At 46.3% G+C, this 18,932-nt stretch overlaps 1 protein-coding gene across 1 annotated transcript in view; it reads left to right on the forward strand.

Annotated features, from left to right (window-relative positions):
* UQCRC1 (ubiquinol-cytochrome c reductase core protein 1) overlaps window positions 1-18,932 on the forward strand; it is a 159,524-nt gene that overhangs the window by 56,593 nt on the left and 83,999 nt on the right. The window contains exon 6 of the mRNA XM_069643343.1: window positions 4,796-4,875. Coding sequence (XP_069499444.1) covers window positions 4,796-4,875 — 80 coding nt within the window. The remainder of the gene's footprint in view (window positions 1-4,795; window positions 4,876-18,932) is intronic.

The raw sequence follows: 18,932 nt of genomic DNA on the forward strand, positions 1-18,932 counted from the left end.
GACGTGTGCCATCCCCAATGGTTATCTACTGATTTAGAGAAATTGAGTATATTTATTGAAGCATATTTGTGGTGTTACTTATTTTGCTCCCTTCTAAAGAAGGCTTATTCAAATGACTGTTAAATTAATAATTATTTAATCAAGAAACCTTGAGTGGACGTGTTTATTTCAATAACTGTCACTGAAACTGTTACAACCCTACAGCTCACATTGAGCCCATTAGAGATGAGCGTGGCTGCTCAGTCACTGATTGTAGTGCATACTTATACCAAAAGGACAAGGCTGGTGCAGTCTTCCACAGGGTACTGCATACATTCTTGCCTAACATCACCTGTGGACTAGAGTCTGCAGGGAGCCAGGACAGCCAACGTCAATTGGAGCACAGTCTATGGAGCTGAGGCACTTCTTAAGATAGCAAAGTCTTGCACACTGTAAGTTTGAAGAGAAATCACTGTACGTTCACAAGCCGTTACACTTGTGAAGGGTAGGGCTGAAATCAACTCTAGCAAAGTAGCTACTGCAAGTCTCAACTGAGAATAGCAAAGCTAAAGACACTGAGGTAAGTACCCCAAGTCAGAACAGTACCTTTGGTTAGAAGAGTGGTCCAGCTGGCTTCTGTCTGGTTGCAGCGATGAGATCGTGGGTTCCTGGGCCTCAGTTGTGAGGACAAGAGGGAGGACGTCTGGAGGACTCCTGCAGAAGCAATTGGATGGCGGCAACTATGGGTTTAGATCAGCGGCACTTTGCAGTTTCAGCGCGCCGTTAACAGCACCACTGCAGATCTTGGATACCAGTTGGGCTTCCTGAACTCTGGTGAGGGGACTTGAGCTCTGGTCATCCTGCTGGATCTGACGTTGCATTCGACTACTGATTTCTTGACACCTGGCACTCTGTTTTGCAGCAGCAAAAAAGTACAGCCAGTCGGGGTAGGTGGTCCAGTGGCATTCGTCTCAGGGTTAGTTGGTCCCACTAACCCAAGGACAGAAGTTGTCGATTGCTTCACCCGGCAATTTGAAGGTCCAGGAGGATGCAGCAAGCTTCGTTCAGTTTCTTCAGGTGGTTCTTCCCAGTGGTCGACTGTCTTCGGTCCCAAAACCCTGACATATTAAGCGTTTCTCCCATTCATGCACAGCCTAGCTGTCGCTCAAACAGCAGGGTGGCTGTCCTGAAAGGACAGCTAGCCAATCAATCGGGACTGGGTGCATTCAGCTATTCCTAAAAATAAAGGACAGGGGAGTTTCAGGAACCTCCCTCACTTCTTGCCCTTCCAGACACACTGGAGCCAGAGGCGGGTTGGGTTTCAGTACTGAAGCCCGCCAAAGGCAAAACTAACAAAGGGCTCCAACCTGGCTTGGTGCGCATAGTAAGACCCAAGAAAGACCTCACTAACAGAAAATGGCGAAAGAAGACAGGGGGGCAGAGGGGAGGCGAAGGGGGCATTTTGACTAAATGGTCACCCATGGGTGCCATACTGCAGCTGAGGATTCAGCCTGCGGTGCAAAAGCACAATGGCAGGAAAATTAAACCAGCCATTTAAAGTAGTGAGGGTAACATAAAAATGTTACATGAGTAGGAAGGATAAGGGGGCTACTGTAGCCCTCCAGCACTCCACATAAGATGGTGTGTGCTGGACCTAAGTAAAGTCAATGTCACTCTACTATTCTTGGGAACAGTAGTTCACACACAAGAAAAGGTATTTTAAACCTTATGAGAAATCTAAAGGATTTCTGACACTGCACTGAAGGTGCTGTGTCACCATACAAAAAGTAGATGCCTATGGAGTTTGTCAGACTCCAAACACATAATTCAAATCAGTTCATAACACGAGTGTGAGAAAAAAGCTACATTTACCCCTCTTGAGAGAAGCCTGGCTGCTCATTCTCACTACAAACTTGTGTAGTACAGGCCTATACCAAAAGGTGGGTTACCTAATACCAAGAGGACAAGTGTTGTGTAGTCTCCCACAGGGTTACTACATCAATTCCTGCCTAACAGTCGCAGCAGTAGACTTCTTGTTTCCTCGGTCCTTATCTCGTGCCAGGGGACTATAGGGATCTGGCTAAACACTGCAGGTCCAGAAGGATGCCCACAAGTTCCAGGCAGATTCGTTGTTCGAGTGACTATTCACAACAGAGGCACAAGACCCTGGGTTTTGGCGAATTGCAGGCCATGGAGACCTGAGTTCTTCCAGGGGTGGTGCAATATGCAGTATGCAAATTGACAAGGGGGGTCCTGGGAGTCTCTCTGCCAGACATTAGTCCTGGTTGCGAGAGACTTACCCAGAGTCTTCAGCTCACTATCTTTCACAGAGAAGAAATATCCCAAACATATCAGTCTTTGTCTTGCCCTGAGGCAGTCCAGCACCGAAATGCTAGGCAATTCTCCTCTGAACAAGAGTACCACCAGCATCCCCAGACACGTGTTTCGGTCTGGTTGGACCTCATCAGTAGGGAGGAGCTGTGCCTCTCTAAGAATAGTGAGCAAGGGGTCCACGTCTGGATTCCCCTAGTAACTTAGGGTGAGACCCAAAGTTACTTAAATATGCAGATTACTCTGGGTAAGTCTCTCGTAACCAGGACTAATGTCTGGCAGAGAGACTCCCAGGACCCCCCTTGTCAATTTGCAATATGCAGTATGCCTTGGGACTGGTTAGGCCCACCAGTTCAAGTGAGGAAGTCGTCTCGTTAGGCACTTGCTTGTCATTCAGAAATGGAGGTTGGGACAGCAGCAGTTACTCAGCAGGCCCTGATGGTCACTGGAAGTGACTGGTGTCTTCTTGCTTCGGGCTTCTTAGGATTCTTCTGGTCCAGTGGTTGACCGAGATTCTACTTCAGCACTTCCGAATGTATGCAGGAGCACTGGCTGAGCCCACCAATCCCATCCCATGCAACTTTCGAAACTTGGGGATGGCTATTCAATGGGGACAGCCAGTCCGAACTCTTACTCTCAGGCACTCGGCAGGACAAAGGACCTGGGAAGGGGGGGGGGGGTTGCCTGTCCTGCCAGTCACTCAAAGGCCCTTTGTGGCAAGGGAAGCCCGGCGAATACAAAGGAACTATGGAAACCGCCTCCACCCAGGTAGGTAGAAGACCACTTAATGCCATCTTGTGCAGGGTGCAGCCACTATTTTGAGTCAATGGTGACTCTTGTGTCCCCTACCACAGCTGATGACAGCCTGCGATAAACGTTAACCAAAAGTTGTTTAAAAGGTACACTGCCACCAGCCTGAAAAGAGGGACATGTCACATTAACCAAAAAGGTACTAGAGCAGTGAGAAAAGGGGCAGTTCCCCTCAGCACTCCACATAAGGTGGGGTGTGCTGATCTCACAAGAGTACAGGTAGGATAAAAAGTATACTCCCTGCCTTGGTAACTGTTAACCAAGGGGAAAAAAATTACAGCAGGACCAGGATACAGTGGGGGCATTACAGAGCAGCGTCCCCTTCAGTGGGAATATAAATGGGGCCACGCCAAGGTTGTTTACTAGCACCCTCACTTTTCTGTTTATTTATTAATGGAGTAATTGGCAAGCAGTTAAGTCACGACAGACACCCCTACAGTGGCTGGTATTTGCTAACCCTAGCTTTTGAAATGGGATTGTCCCTTAATACCCAAATAAAAAGTGGAAAAAGTCTCTCAGAATAACACTTTGCCTCCCTGATGGTTCAATTGAGCAAGTGTCAATTTATGACTATTTGGGCATTGAAGTCAAGGAAGATGGTACTTGGGGCAAGCAGTTAGACAAAGCAAGGATTGTCTTGGCCAGATATAGTGGCACCTTGAAGTTCACTAGAGCATGGAGGGGGCCTTGTGCGGGTCTCCTTCGAGGCATATAATGCTCAGGCCAGACTGGCAGCTCTTTATGCTGCTGAGCTTTATGGAAATACTGTGGCCCCTTCAGCTGTGGAAAACAGGTTTTAAAAATAATCTACTAGGCTTACCTTAAATGCACCTAATCTGTTTCCTTTGAACTTGATTTGCAGCCCATTGCTGACATTGTAAAATTAAACAAATATATTATTTGGCCAGTTTGCGGTCCAATGAATTTATATAAGCTTTAAACGATGTGCTATGTAAGAGTGGTGCTGTGAATCGAGTTACAAACCCTTGGGCTTACTTGTATCTGGACGGACCCAGAGTTGATCAGTAGTGGAACTAAACGTTGCATTGCCCACACAGATTCCATGCAGTTTGAGAGGAGGGAATCCACACTATTGATCCACTCCAGCCAATTTTCAGGTTACAAGCTGCTCAAACAGTTGATGTGATTTGAGGGCTACCTAGGCATTCTACAGCCCAAACAGATGAGGCTCAGATGGATATCCTTCCCCTGGCAGCTATAAAAAAAATATAATTGGAATGCTTTTTGCACTGAGAACATTGAAGACTTGCTTCACTTTGTTTTGTTCTGCTCCTAGAGATTTGAGGAGAAGTCTTCTTCTAAAACCTCTATTTAATTTGAGGTGTCAAAACTACTAAGGATGCTGATATTATTTTGCTGCCAATGATCCCTTGGCCACACATACTATGGGTAATTACCTACTTGGGGCATGGATACAGAGATTACTAAATATCCCCTATTGTGTTGGCTATCGATGGCTGCTGGTGCTAAGAACTAAGCCTTCATACCACGTTTGGGGGGTTGGCTTCCCTTTCTTGTCGGGTGTTATAGCTTTCACTCTAGGGTTATCTGCATCACCTAATGGAAGGTATTACAAGAAGTGTATTAGCGCGAACATGCACAAAGTTTTTACATGCGTTTTCTGCATTAATTGTGTTTTTATTTACTTTTTTAGGACATTGGCTCGAGCAGATCTTGTTGAGTACATGAATCTTCACTACAAGGCTCCACGAATGGTGCTTGCAGCTGCAGGAGGTCAGTTCATTTACAAAACGTTTTTTCCTTTCTATTTTGCCTAAAGCTAAAGTTTCTGAATCTGAAAACACCCTAGTGTTTCCACTGACCGTGTGCTGCACACCTTCAAAGTGGATTATTATCTGATTAGGTGAGGTTAGGTAAGATTTTCATAGCAATGATGCATCTTCCTGACTGTGTCAACCCCCCTCCCCCTGAACATTTAGCTTTTACTGGTGGATTATTTTTCCTAATACCTCAGTGAATGTGAACCTTTTTCCACAGTCGCTGAATCTTGAGCTCTTTTTATTGGTGTCATTTTTAAGACTCTCCCTAGTGTCTGACTTCTTTTTGGCAAGTTGTCCCTACTGTTGCTGGGTTGCCCTAGGTGCTCCCCCTTTGACTTTCCCTGGCTAACCTTGTGAGAACTACTGTTCCCAAGGGTAGAAAGTATCTTTGGATCCCTTTTACATTTTATTAGGCGAGACCAGCACCCCCCACCAGCACCCCCACCCTATGTGGAGAGCACAGGAAATACCATGTATCCCCATTCTCATTGTAAAGGTAACATTTGTGGTGGCTGTGAACCTTTTTATTCGGTGCACCTTAATCGCGGGTTGTTTGCACAGCCCGCTAAAGGCACCCATGGTGCCCATTTTACCAAAATGGCCCCTGTATTCTTTTTTCAGTTTGTCCTTTTTTGTTCCTTCTCCTGACCTACAGGACGGGAAATTCCTTTGTGTATTTTTTTTTTTTTTTTTATCTTCGGCGGGAGTCCTGTGCACTCCCCGCCCAGGCTCCAGAGTGTCTGAAGACAGAAAGCGAGGAAGGAGTCCAAAACTCTGCGGTCCTTTTGTCTTCCAGCCTGAGTGTGAGAATCCAGTTCAAACTGGGAGACTGGCTGTCCAGAAAGGATTGCCAACCCCCCAATTTTTGAATGTTGCAAGGCTATTTGGCTGGGTTCCTGCAGAAGTCAGATCCTGGAAGCTGATGAGGTAGTTGATCACTGGAACCAAAACCTCAGAGGAAGATGAGAAAATCGCTGCTGAAACATTTCCAATGACCAGCGTGCCTGCTGTGTAACCGGAGACTGCTGTTACTCTTCCTTCCAATCGATCTGGGGACTCCGAAAACGACAACCCAGAGCCTGGTGAGACCCACTAGACTTAAGAAGACATGCATTTTGAGCCATTCCATGCCGTGCTACGACCTTGCGAGGCTGCAATACCTCAATACCCTGGGACATCAAACCATTGTGCGGTGCACAGTCTTCCGAATTTTGCTGAAACTTTGTGGGCATCCTGCTGGACCTCTAGAGATGTGAATTGAGCCCCAAATGCCCCCTCACCAGAGTGCTAGACCTTGCAAGCGACGAGAATCCGACCAGCAAAATTCTGTCTTTCTGTGCTCCTGAAAAAGGCACCAAATCCAGAGCCGCATCTAGCTGTGAGGAAAACCTTGCCTAGAGCCTTACCCGTGATCCTTGCTGCAAAAGTCCTTCCAGTGTCCTGTCTTCTTAATGAAGTAATTCAAAGACTGGGTTTTTGGCTGCAGATCCTGAAGTCCTCCTACTGCAAAATCTTGTGCTGAAGCACTGTGCTGACTTGGGTATTTACTTACCTTAAGTCTCTTGTGATTCCTGTGTAGTTTTGGGGTGTTTTCTGATTGGGAGGTCTCTTGTCTAGTTCATCCAGGTCCACTGCTGGATTCCTCCTAGGGTGTTTTCTCTAAAGTCCCCGGACCCTCAACTAACTAAAGTAGAATACTTAATCTCCCTCTGGAACTCTGAACTTTGCCTGCAACTGAGCCCTATCTCACCCTGCCTACAGCTGGCTCCTAAACCACAATGGCCCCTCTGCTGCCTCTGAGAACTCCCCAATTCTAGTGCAGAAGGGCTGGATACTGCCTTGAAAAGTAAAACAAGTGTTGAAAAGTTGACTTGCTTGTGAATTAGTTGGTAACTTTTCAGAGTGAATAGTTAAACAAAAAGTTATTGCTTACCTTAGATATGTTCTGCCATTCTGAAGTGTGTATATATAGGATTTACTTTTTTACCCGTGTGCCTTCTAACGTTTTCTCAAAGTCTTGCTTTCCTTAGAAACTGTCTCGCCATTCTAACAGAAATTAGATGGGTTAACTTAGTCGTCTGTGAATTGGGTCCCCGAAAAGTAAAGCTGTTGGTTAAACTTTATTATTCCTGTTAGGATAATTGTATGAGTGTCCCCAAATGGGTCTTGCCTCCCCTGACTTGCTGTTAACCTGTCCAGAATAAGTGTGCCTACGTCATACGTACCTTTTGGGTTGCTGGTGTTATGGAGAATTCTCATTTCGAATGGATTGTGTCCTCCAACGTATTCCTCATCTTAGATGTATTCCATCCAGCTTTAGCTGCTTCGGAATTTTTTTCTCGGCAGAGGGCGCCGTGCGTCAATGTAGTCGAGGTCCCTTGGGTGACGTCATCAGGTATACAAGTAGCACGCGGCGCCCGTTGGCCTCAGTTCCGTTTTTCCGCAGTACGTGTTGCTTCAGAGACTCGGCATGCCTCGAATAGTTCTGTGACGCAGTTACTGAAGATATTCGATATGTCCTCGTCGACCCCAACTACGACCCTGCGGTCGGGATTCATAAAGTGTAAATCCTGCGGTTCGAAAATGTCTATCACAGACCCGCACTGAGAATGTCTGTGGTGCTTCGGTGAAGGCCACGACATGGAGGCCTGTGCGAAGTGTCAGGCAATGATGGGGAAAGCCTTGCGAGAGAGGAAGGGAAAACTGCAGGTAGGTTGAAAAGCCTCTAGTGTAGAGCCGAGGTCCTGTGAGGAGAAATCTCCTCGACGCGAAAGGCAAAAGCATCGGTCTAGGTCCCAAAGTGGTTCACACCACTATTCGTCTTCGACGAAAAAGTAAAAAAAAGACGCCACCGATCCCCTTCCACCTCACCCTTGGACGAATCCCCAAAAAGAATGAAATGCCCCACAAAACATTCTTCCTCCGAAGAATGGGAAGCATTCAGAATAAAAATGGAAGTGTTTGAAAAGGCTAATACTCGGTCCGCGCCTTCTTTGGAAGCCGGCCGGGAGCGTTACCGCTCCGACACTCGCGCCCCCTCGAGCCCGGATGATCGAAGGAGAAAGGATCAGGAACCCTCCAGGACACGGAGCGAGAAAGATCGCTCGAGTAGACCAGTCGAGGTCACAGACGCCGTCTGGAACCTGACACATTTCGAAGGGTAAGTCTTTGAAGAGTGCCTCGACGCACTCAAAGCCAGCTCTGTCGACAACCAATATTTCGTCAGCGCCATCGACGCCATCAACGCCTTTGTCGACATCGACCCCGAAGCCAACTATTCCAAAGGCGCCAACTCAGCCACCTCACCCAGAAGCTGTCAAAACAGCAAAAGAGAAGGCTGCAAAGGCTGTAATGCCTTCAGGTTCCACTGATCCACCTCTCCCAGAAAAGGTTTTTAAACCCCTTCCAGGGAAAGAATTTTTCAAATCCTTAACTTCAATTTTTCAAGAACAGGAGAGGTCTGATGAGGAGAATGTTCCTTTTGGACTGGAATATGGCACCCCAAATGTCCCAGAATGCCTAGTTTCTGACACAAAGCAGGAGGATCTGGTGGAAAGCTTGCATGATACTTCACCTGAAAAAGATTTTGGTAGGCCAGAAGCAGGGGAACATGGCAGTACCTCATACAGACAACTAATGGCAAAGGTGGTCGAATACTTAGGATAGGCTAGACACCCAACTCAGTTCATCCAGGATTATCTGACCGATATATTGGAGCATGGTCCCACCGAATATCCGATCTTACCCTTCCACGTAGCCTTACAAAATAGGGTGGCCAAAAATTGGGAGACCCCGGACTCTATTCCTCCGGTGAATAAGTCACTCACTTCAAAATACCACCCTCCAGTAGCAACCCCCGGCTATCTGTCTAAGCACCCTACTCCCGAGAGTCTGGTGATCCAGGCAGCCACAGCTTCAAGTAAGGTGGCGTACCCTTCTATCCCTTCGGATAGGGACGACAAGCGTGTGGATGGTTGGGCACGCAAGGTATTTTCAGCTGGGAGTATGGTGTTAAAAATAGGCCAACTCCACATGTGCCTTGGCAAAATATACGTACTCTGTGGGAGTGCATTGCAATGGCGGCGGATCACATACCAGAAGGGGATGAAAGGGAAGGATTCCAAGCCATTGTTAAAGATGGAAAAGAGGCCATGTAGGAATCCCTTCTGTCTGGATTTGACACTGCAGATAGTGTGAGCAGATCCATGGGCACTAGCACAGTAATGCGTAATTTGCATGGTTACGGAAGTCTGGTTTCGCACCAGACGTGCAAAATCGTCATCTGAACATGCCCTTTGACAGGTCGCACCTTTTCGTCAGCAAGGCTGACGAGAGCCTTGCGAGGTTGCAGACCTCAAAAGCGGCTGCCAAGTCTTTGAGCTGCTATTAGGCAACCTCAGCCTTTTCGTGCATCAGGACAATCTTTGAGGGGACGATCTTATTGTTATTACTCATATGGAAAGGCGAGAGGAATGGCCAGTCAGAGGCCAGAAAAAGGCTACTCGTGGTGGACGGGGAAAACGTGCAAAGCCAGCCCCAGCTGCAGCCTCATCGGCGGCTGCAGCAACCGCCACAAAACCACTTTGAGGACTTGCATCACAAGACACCTGTGGGAGGCAGGCTGTCGCAGCATCTGCAAGAATGGCGACCCATTACTTCAGATGTTTGGGCTCTAGAAATAATAGCCCAAGGTTATTGCCTTCCTTTTCTAACGCAACCTCAAAGCAATCCACCAGGAAGATTCTAGTTTCCAGACCCGCTCCTACAGCAGGAAGTCTTAACCCTGCGGGAGGAAGGTGCTATAGAACCAGTACCTGTAGCGGAGAGGAACAAGGGATGGTACTCCCCATATTTTTTTGCCAAAAAGGACTAAGTCCATTAAGAGGCTTGAACAAGCTCCTCAGGAAGGATGGTCATTTTCTCAGATCCTTCAGGCCCTTCAACTTCAGGATTGGTTGGTGTCATTGGACTTCCAGGATGCTTATTTTCATGTGCCAATTCATCTCAAGCACAGAAAATACCTGACTCTCACGATTAGTTTCGAGTCCTGCCATTCGGGTTGACCTCCACCCCGAGGGTCTTCACCAAATTAATGGTAGTGGTGGCAGCGCACCTCAGGAGAGGGGGATTCACATCTACCCCTGCTTAGACGATTGGTTGATGAGGGCACGTTCTGCCAAACAAGCCTTTGATCATCTGAAAGTCACCTGCCACTTCCTCCACAGACTGGGCTTCTCCAATTTCAAGAAGTCACAAAAGACACCTTCCCAACAGATCCAGTATATAGGGGCTGTATTAGACGGTTGTATACGAATTGTTCATTTTACAACTGTTCGAATTACAATTGACCTTTTCACAATTGACCGAATTGTGAAGGTCAATTGTAACATATATGTTGGGGAAACCCCCAACGCCAAACCCCCAAAACATCTGTCTGTCTGTCTGTCTCTCCTTCAAATTCTGAACAAGGATCTGCTGTGGTGGACTTACACAGAGAACATCCTAAAAGGAGAACAGTTTTGGCAACCATGGCCGGAGATTACAGTAGTGACGGACGCCTTACTCATTGGGTGGAGGGGGTGGGGGGCTCATGCCAACGATCTGACAATCAGCAGTTGTTGGTCTCCATCGGAGTCCAAACTACACATAAACCGAGCTGAGAGCAATCAAACTAGCGCTGAAGGCTTTTCTGCCATCTGTCAGAGGAAAAAATGTCCTGATAATGACGGACAACACAGTGGCCATGCATTATCTAAAGAAAAAGAGGCAGTGTAGCGCCACTATCTATGTGCAGGGGCAATGCAGCTCTGGTATTGGGCAATTCAAGAAGGAATCTCCTTAACAGCATTTATCTAGCCGGGGAGGAGAATATGATGGCGGGCGCTCTGAGCAGGCAGAGCACGGTGTCCCACGAGTGGGAACTGGCTCAGGAAGTCCAAGAGATCTTCGCCCTTTGGGGAACCCCTCAAGTAGATCTGTTTGCGACCGGAATCAACCGGAAATGCGAAAGTTATTGCTCACGGGAATTCTCCCCGAGAGGAGCCCTGGGGGACGCGTTCGTGGTGGAGTGGAACTTCCCACTACTATACACGTTCCCTCCGATTCCCGTCATTCCTCAGGTCATCAGGAAATTGAGACGGTTCGGAAACCGCCTGATCCTAATTGCCCCAGATTGGGCCAGGAGAACGTGGTACCCGGACCTTCTAGACATGTCCATCTGTCCTCTGTTATATCTTCCTCAGAGAGAGGACCTTCTCTCACAAATGGATGGCCAGGTTCTCCATCCAGAGGTCAGGACTCTCAACCTTCATGCTTGGTATCTGAAAGGCTGAGGTACAAGGATTGGGACCTTCCAGATGACGTCATGGAGGTGTTGCTTTCGGCAAGAAGGCCAGCAACAAAATCTCTATGCCGTTGGAAAAAGATTTGCAACTGGTGTAGAGAAAAGAATGTTGATGCTTTTCTATGTCCTGGAAGTCTTGTCCTTTCTCTTGTCCCTGGCACATGGAGGCCTAAATGTTGGGACCGTTAAAGGTTATCATGCAGCGCTTTCCATTTTCAAGCGCTCTTCTGAAGAATGTTCCTACTTTAAAATTCCTTTTGATAATACAATTCTTAAAGGGACTCACTAATGTGTTCCTTCCTTACCCTTTCCAAGTCCCAGTTTGGGACCTTAACATGGTTTTAAAGTTTTTAATGTGTGCCCCTTTTGAACCCTTGCAAACTTGTCCATTAAGGTTCACATTGAAAACCGCTTTCCTGATTGCTTCAACATCTGTAAGAAGAGTGAGCGAATTGCAGGCACTGTCTTCTGGGCCACCCTATACTGTGTTCCACAGGGACAGGATGGTATTGAGGGTTAAACCCTTGTTTTTGCCTAAAGTTGTGTCTGATTTCCATTTAAATCAGAAAATGATTCTGCCCGCATTCTACCCTCCACCTCATCCCAGTAAGGAGGAGGAAAGATTACATAGACTGGATCCGAGAAGAGCGCTAACATTTTACATTTCTAGGCTTTCCAAGCTTAGAGTGGATAATCAACTTTTCATTGGCTACACTGGAAGGAAGTCGAGTCAGTCGGTATCAAAACAAACCATATCGCGTTGGATTGTGCTTTGCATTTCAGAATGCTACAGATTGGCGGGCAAAGACCCACCAGAAGGCTTAAGGGCCCATTCCACCAGAGGCATTGCCTCTTCCACAGCCCTTCAAAGAGGTGTTCCCATAAAATCTATTATGAAGCAGCAACTTGGTCATCGCTGCACACGTTTTCTAAATTCTATAGTCTGGATGCTTCTCAGTCTAAAGAGCTTGCTTTCGGTAAAGCAGTGCTATATTCGGCCATATAATATTCAAAATCTACTCCCTCCTCCAGAGTTTTCTACACTGCTTTTGGAGTCTATCTAGGATGAGGAATATGTTGGTGGACACAATCCATTCGAAGAACAAGTTACACAACTGGTAACGTTCTTTCGAATGGATGTTCCTCCAACGTATTCCTCATCGCCCTCCCATCCTACCCCTCTGTAGATTTTCTGGGTTATTGTCTCGTAAGGCTGACACCGGGCTACCTGCACTATCCATACAACAAAGCAAGAGGAGGAAAAACGGAACTGAGGCTAACGGGCGCTGCACGTGCTACTTGTATACCCGATGACATCACCCTAGACGGAGGCCTCCGAGGGACCTCAACGACATCGGCGCTCTGCCGAGAAATTCCGATGCAGCTAAAGCTGGATGGAATAAATCTAAGATGAGAAATACGTTGGAGGAACATCCAGTCGAAAGAACGTTACCAGTTGGTAAGTAACTTGTTCTTCTGTGCTTCAACCTTGGAGACACCCAGCTCTTTTGCTGGACTTAAGGACTTTTTAATTCTATCCCTGGAGTGAGCGAGCCTTTTTTTTTCTTTTTTTTTCTCTCCCATGTGTTTTGCCCTGATTTGGATTGTTTTTCCTTTTTGTTTTTGGAGTCTGACACACTCCATAGGCATCTACTTTTAGTTTAGCATGGTGACCCATAGCACCTTCAGTGCAGTGTCACAGAGAAATCCTTTAGATTTCTCATAAGGTTTAAATACCTTTTCTGATGTGAACTACTGTTCCCAAGAATAGTAAAGTGAAATTGACTTTACTTAACTATTCTCTTTGTAGGTCCAGCACACACCATCTTATTTGGAGTGCTGGGGTATTACTTAGTATCCCCTTTTCCTACCTACCCATGTAACATTTTATATGTTGCCCTCACTACTTTAAATGGCTGGTGGCAGTGGTTTAAATTTCTTGCCATTGTGCTTTTCAACCGCAGGCTGAATCCTCGGCTGCAGTATAGCACCCATGTGTGACCATTTTGTCAAAATAGCCCCCAGTCTTTTTTTCGCCATTTTCTGTGTGTGAGTACTTTCTTGGGTTTTACTCTGCGCACCAAGCCAGGTTTCAGCCCTTTTTTCGTTTTGCCTTTGGAGGGCTTCAGTACTGAAACCTGCCTCTGGCTCCAGTGTGTCTGGAAGGGCAGGAAGTGAGGGAGTTTCTCGACACTCCCCTGTCCGTGTCTTTAGGAATTCCTGAATGCACACAGTCCTAATTGGCTGGCTGTCCTTGCAGGACAGCCGCCCTGCTGTTTGGGCGACAGCTAGCCTGTGCATGAATGGGAGAAACATGCTTAAAAGGTGAGTGTTAGCCGACCACTGGGAAGAAGAACCAGTCGAAGAAACAGTGAACGAACTAACCTTGCTACATCCTCTTGAACCTTTGAATTGCCCGGTGAAGCTGTGTTGAAACTCCTTTTTCTGTTCGACAAGAGAAGCTCCGGAATGGACGACTTCTTCCCTTGCGTTAGTGGGACCAACTAACCCCGTGACGAACTCCACTGGGCCACCTTCCCCGACTGGCTGTACTACTTTGCTGCTGCAGGGACCAAGTGCCAGGGGTCGAGAAATCTCTAGTCTAGGGCAATGTCTGGTATCGGCCAGAAGCTCCAGGAGTCTCCCCAGGACTCTCCAGCAGCAGGACGACCTGAGATCGAGTCCCATCACCAGAGTGCAGGACTCAAGGAGTGAAGGAAGCCCGGCAGGTATCCAACCAACCTCAATCTCCATAGTGATTTAAAAATGCCATTACTGTCCTAGTTAGTGACTAGTTAGTGAAGTCACCTCAGGGTGTAGGAAGTGTGTAAAAAGCATCTCTAAAGAGTATCTACTAGCTTTGTGTTGATTCTGTAAAAGTATTTTAAAGTATATTTGATTGCTACCAATATTTCCCTTTTTAAAGAATGCTTATTTAAAAACTGATGTATAACTATTGTGACTAAAACTTTGAGTGGAAGTGTTACTTGGCTACTTGTATTTGTGGATTTCGTTGCTACAGCTCTACAGCTCACACTTACCCCTCTTGAGATGAGCCTGGCTGCTCAGTCACACTACCAACTTGTGTAGTACAGGCCTATACCAAAAAGTGGGTTACCTAATGAGGACAAGGGTTGTGTAGTCTAGCTCCTTACAAAAGTATTTAGGTTTTACTTACCTGGAGTATAACTGTTATCCTAAAATAAGTTGGTAATTGCTTCCCTTAGACTGTGAATTGAAAAGCAACTGTAATTGAATGTTCCACAAGGTCCAACTCCCCTAGAATAACTGTTATCCTGAATTAGTTATAGGTTTTTATTGTTCCTAGAATAAGTGTTCCACTATTCAGAAAAGTATATTGAGTTGCTTTACTAAGTGATTTCTTGCTCAGCGTCACAGTATAACGACAGTAACTTATGGTTTTACTCCCCAAGAATAAGTGTGACTATGTGTATGAAAAGGTTTGACTTAACTAGACAACTGTTCTCTAAATAATGTCCATGCTTTGGTCTCCGAACTTGGTGGTGTCTTTATAATTGTTTTATATAATGTGATAGTACTTATTTCCCCCAAGAATTATCTGGGCCTACTTGTATTTAAACACATTTTTACAATACCTATTGTTTGTTTGCACCGTGTGCATTACAATTTCTTTGTACTGATTCTACAGCCCTCTCACTCCTAAGATAAGCCTGGCTGCTCTGTCTACGCTATACACTGGTGGTACAGCATTATACTAAAGCTCAAGAGTGGAGCCTTGCACTGCCTCAGTGGAATGGTTTTATTAAGCCCTTAGTTGGACTTCAGAAAAACTGTCCGAGCAGGTGACGCAATGCATGAGGCGGATTAGATGTACTGTAAAAGCTGCTGTAAAATTCTGAAGTTGTTGGAGGTGGTGTAATGCTCCGATGGGCTAAACACCAAGTAAGATCTTCCTAGACTATTGGCATACTTCCTCTCTGGTATGCCACACCAGGTAACTGATACAACCAATTCAAAAATGTTCAAATAAAAAATTCAAATAAAAAATTGTAATCATCAAGCGGGATCGTACAGAGCGGGGCATTTGGATAGCAAAGATTTCACATGTAGTCACCTCACCCCAATACAATGCCAATTCCGGACAGTCCAACCACACGTTTCCAGTAACTCCTCTGATCTGCAGTCCCTTCAACATTTATTCTATCTAGCTGGTTTCATCTCATCAAGGCTGGGGTAAAGTGCCATTGCACCATTAGTTTCTACCGAAACACTATCGATCTGGAGAGCTTGGGTATTTTCCTAAAGATTCCTGATCAGTTACCTCCTCCCCAATGTAACCTGACATTGTTTCTTGCTCCGTTATTTTGTATAGATTGGAGATGATAGCTTTGTTCCCTGGATTAGTTGACACAAAATTCTCAAACTGTATTAATTCACTCACCACAGCCGCCCTGTTTGGAAGAGCTGATATCCAGTGTCTTACCTGGAAATATTGGAACCTACATTTTTCGTGCAACCCTGGCTCCTGTTTGCATTGTGCGAATGATTTACGCGTTGCCCATCCCCCTGACCCCCCATAACCCATATGACATCTCAGCTACCTTCTATTCCTTAAATGCATTTAATTCCGAGCCTGGAGTGAACCTGGGGTTGATGAACCTAGGAGTGAAGGGGGAACGTTGTGAGACCATATTTTTTAACCACTTCATCCCATGTGTCTTCTACATTCATGATTCTGCTTGCATGTGTATTGGTAGGGCGATCCTGCTTTGGTAACCACAGTACGTCCCTTAGTTTATGTCCCCCTAGCGTTTGTTCCATTTGTAACCATCTTTTCTCGGGTGTACCTGTAGACCATTCTCTGATCATCCTGAGTTGGGCTGCACAATAAGAAGTTGGGGGGGCCATCCCGCTTTTGACTGTGGGTATCATTAATTTAGTTAAAGGAATCTGGGACGGGTGGGGGGGGGGGGGTGGTTATGCCGCACAAGGCGAGACAGCTCAATGTGTTTTATGAAAATATGATCGAGGGACTTTGATAGGTAGTGCTTGTGCCTTAGGGGGAGGATCACCATTTTTTTTAGAATGAATTTTGCCCAGCCAAGAGATCATTTGAGGATGCCATTTATTTTTTAGTTGTGATTCAATTTCTTTCATTAGGAAGTGGTGGGGGGGGGGGTAATTGGTAGCATATAACCCTTGTCATGTCAGAGTAATTTTTACACCCAATAATTTCCTCTTTTGCCCATCCAATTTGGGTTTGTGTTCGTAAATCTAAAATTTCCAGGGGTAAAAGTGATCCATTTTAAATTTCAATTTATTTTCAGTCTCTCCACCCCACCAAATTCCTTTAATGCTCGAGCGGCTTCTTGTAATCTAGTTGATTGTTATGCTGCTGTAAGCACCATGTTGTCTGCATATGCCATGATTTTATGATTGGCGCCCCCAAAATGAATGCTTTTTATCTTTTTTTTTTTTGTTTGTCTGGTTTTAGCCAATAGGGATTCCAGGTGTAATGCATACAACATGGGTGAGAAGGTGCACCCTTGCTTTGTACCACGCTGAAGAAACAGAAGATAACTGACCATTTATTGGATTCTTGTAGTTTGCCTTGACCCATCCAATGTAGTTTGGACCGAATCCCAACTTGTCTAGTGTCAGAAAAAACAACCATTCCACTCGGTCGAATGCCTTTTCCGCATCTGTTGAGACAAGGACCCCTGGAATCTGTTTCTTCTTGACCTTCTTCAAAATGTGGCACACTCTGTATATGTTATTGTGTGTTTGCCTAGACTTAATAAAACCAGTCTGATCTGTATGTATTAGCAAGGGTAAAATATCCGGTTTGCTAGTATTTTGGTAAATTTTTGGGAATCTATATTGATTAGTGCAATTGGGCGAGAGGATCCGCAAATATTTGGGTCTTTGCACAGTTTAAGGAATAAGATTATTTTTGATTTACACAGTAGGTAAAATCTGTTCTGTATGTAAAAAAGAGTTGTATAATTTGATTAAAATAGGAGTCAGTATGCTGATGCTTGTTAATCTGCTTAGAATCGCATGCTGTGCATATGGTCCGACATCCAGTGGTAACCGCAGAGTATTGCATCTTGTCTTTCAGGGTCCGAAAGGGGACGTCTGCATAGGCATGTCTAACACTATCCCTATCGTGACTTGTAGTGTACCCAAAATCATTCATGCTCCGGGGTCCCGCAGATTTTTTTTTTTCCGCCCAGATACCTGGTCGCCCTGTTGCGGAGCTCTTTCATAAGAGACATTGTTATACCTTGTTTATCGACTTTGTCGATTATCCACTGATAGTAACTTCGACGTTGCTTCCTGTGCTATGCCGAAGATAACGGGGGGACTTTCAATGGCGAAGACTCCAGGGGACTTTGAAGCCTATACTCCAGCGGCGGAGCCGTCCACGTGGCCGGGTCCTCTGGCCAGCCTACACAGTAGGGAGTGTGGGGTCGGGGTGGTCATATCCTTTTCAGCTATGTCTCTCCTCTTTCTCCCTCTAGGTCTGGTCTTCGTCTTTATTACCTTTCGCTATGGAAAGGACACCATTTAGGCTTTTTCCCTCTTGCAGAACCAGATACCTTTTGGAAGGACGAGCACGATAAGTGCAATAATTGTCTACCCCTTGACCACGTCGAAGCGCGGTGCACGGCCTGTAGACTCCTTCGACCTAAAACGCTTAGGAGCACCGCGTTAAGCGGGTGGCCGCCTACGGCATGTCGCGGGCTGGATCTTGTTGCTGCACCCACTGAAAGTGACGGGGGCACTAGTGATGACCAGGCATCCATGTCAGATGCCATCGACCTCACGACGGACACCTCTAGGTCTGCTACGCCCGTCCCTGCTGGGCCTGATGCGAGTCACACTATGGGGAAAATATCCGGCGACAAGACCGTACAAGATCCCAAACACAACCCCTGCCCTGGTTTCGACGGTACCGTTGAAACAGGTGAGCGCCGACAGGACCGCTGAAAGTTTTGACAGAATCCTCTGATCCTCACGATCAACAGCCTTCCTCGCATCCGCAGCAGCGTCTTGTGACTGGGCCTTCAAAAAATAGAGCGCTCCCTCCAAACCACATTCGGCTGTCGAAGCGCTCTCGTCTGATGCTTCGATGCCCTCTAAGGCCCCAGTAGGGGAAAAATCTACCGCTGGGCCTCCTAGTCATACGGCACGCCTCACTTCACCGAACATCGCCGAAAGCATTGCTAGGATTGCTTCGGCAGTGGGGCTGAAGTCTAAAGACGCAACTAAGCACAAGAAGAAGGCTGCGGACATGTCGAAAGACACGCTGCAACTCCCCGATGCTCAAGATTACCAGGAGTCAGGAGCCTTTGGCTAGCTCTATGGGAAACCCATTTCGGCGCCATAGGGAGGAAAATGAAAATCTTCCACCTTTTTGACCCTTCTGGTTAATCTAAATGAACCAAAGAAAAATTTGAAGGGTGCATGGTAAGTTTGAAAAAGTTTCTCACTTTTAGAGCAGCCTACCCCCTAGAGACCTCGGGAGGACCCTCCCTTTGTGCCTGTTTCTAAATTTCCTAGAAATGTTGGACCTTCTCAAGAACAGTTCTCTTCTATCCACCCAGAAGATGAGATCCAGGTGACACTTATCAGGACATTTATGATGAAGAGACTACCTTCCTACAAGACTACACTGTGGA

Source organism: Ambystoma mexicanum, chromosome 2p (assembly GCF_040938575.1).
Source record: "Ambystoma mexicanum isolate Mex_15411 chromosome 2p, UKY_AmexF1_1, whole genome shotgun sequence".
In the NCBI taxonomy this organism is placed as follows: domain Eukaryota; kingdom Metazoa; phylum Chordata; class Amphibia; order Caudata; family Ambystomatidae; genus Ambystoma; species Ambystoma mexicanum.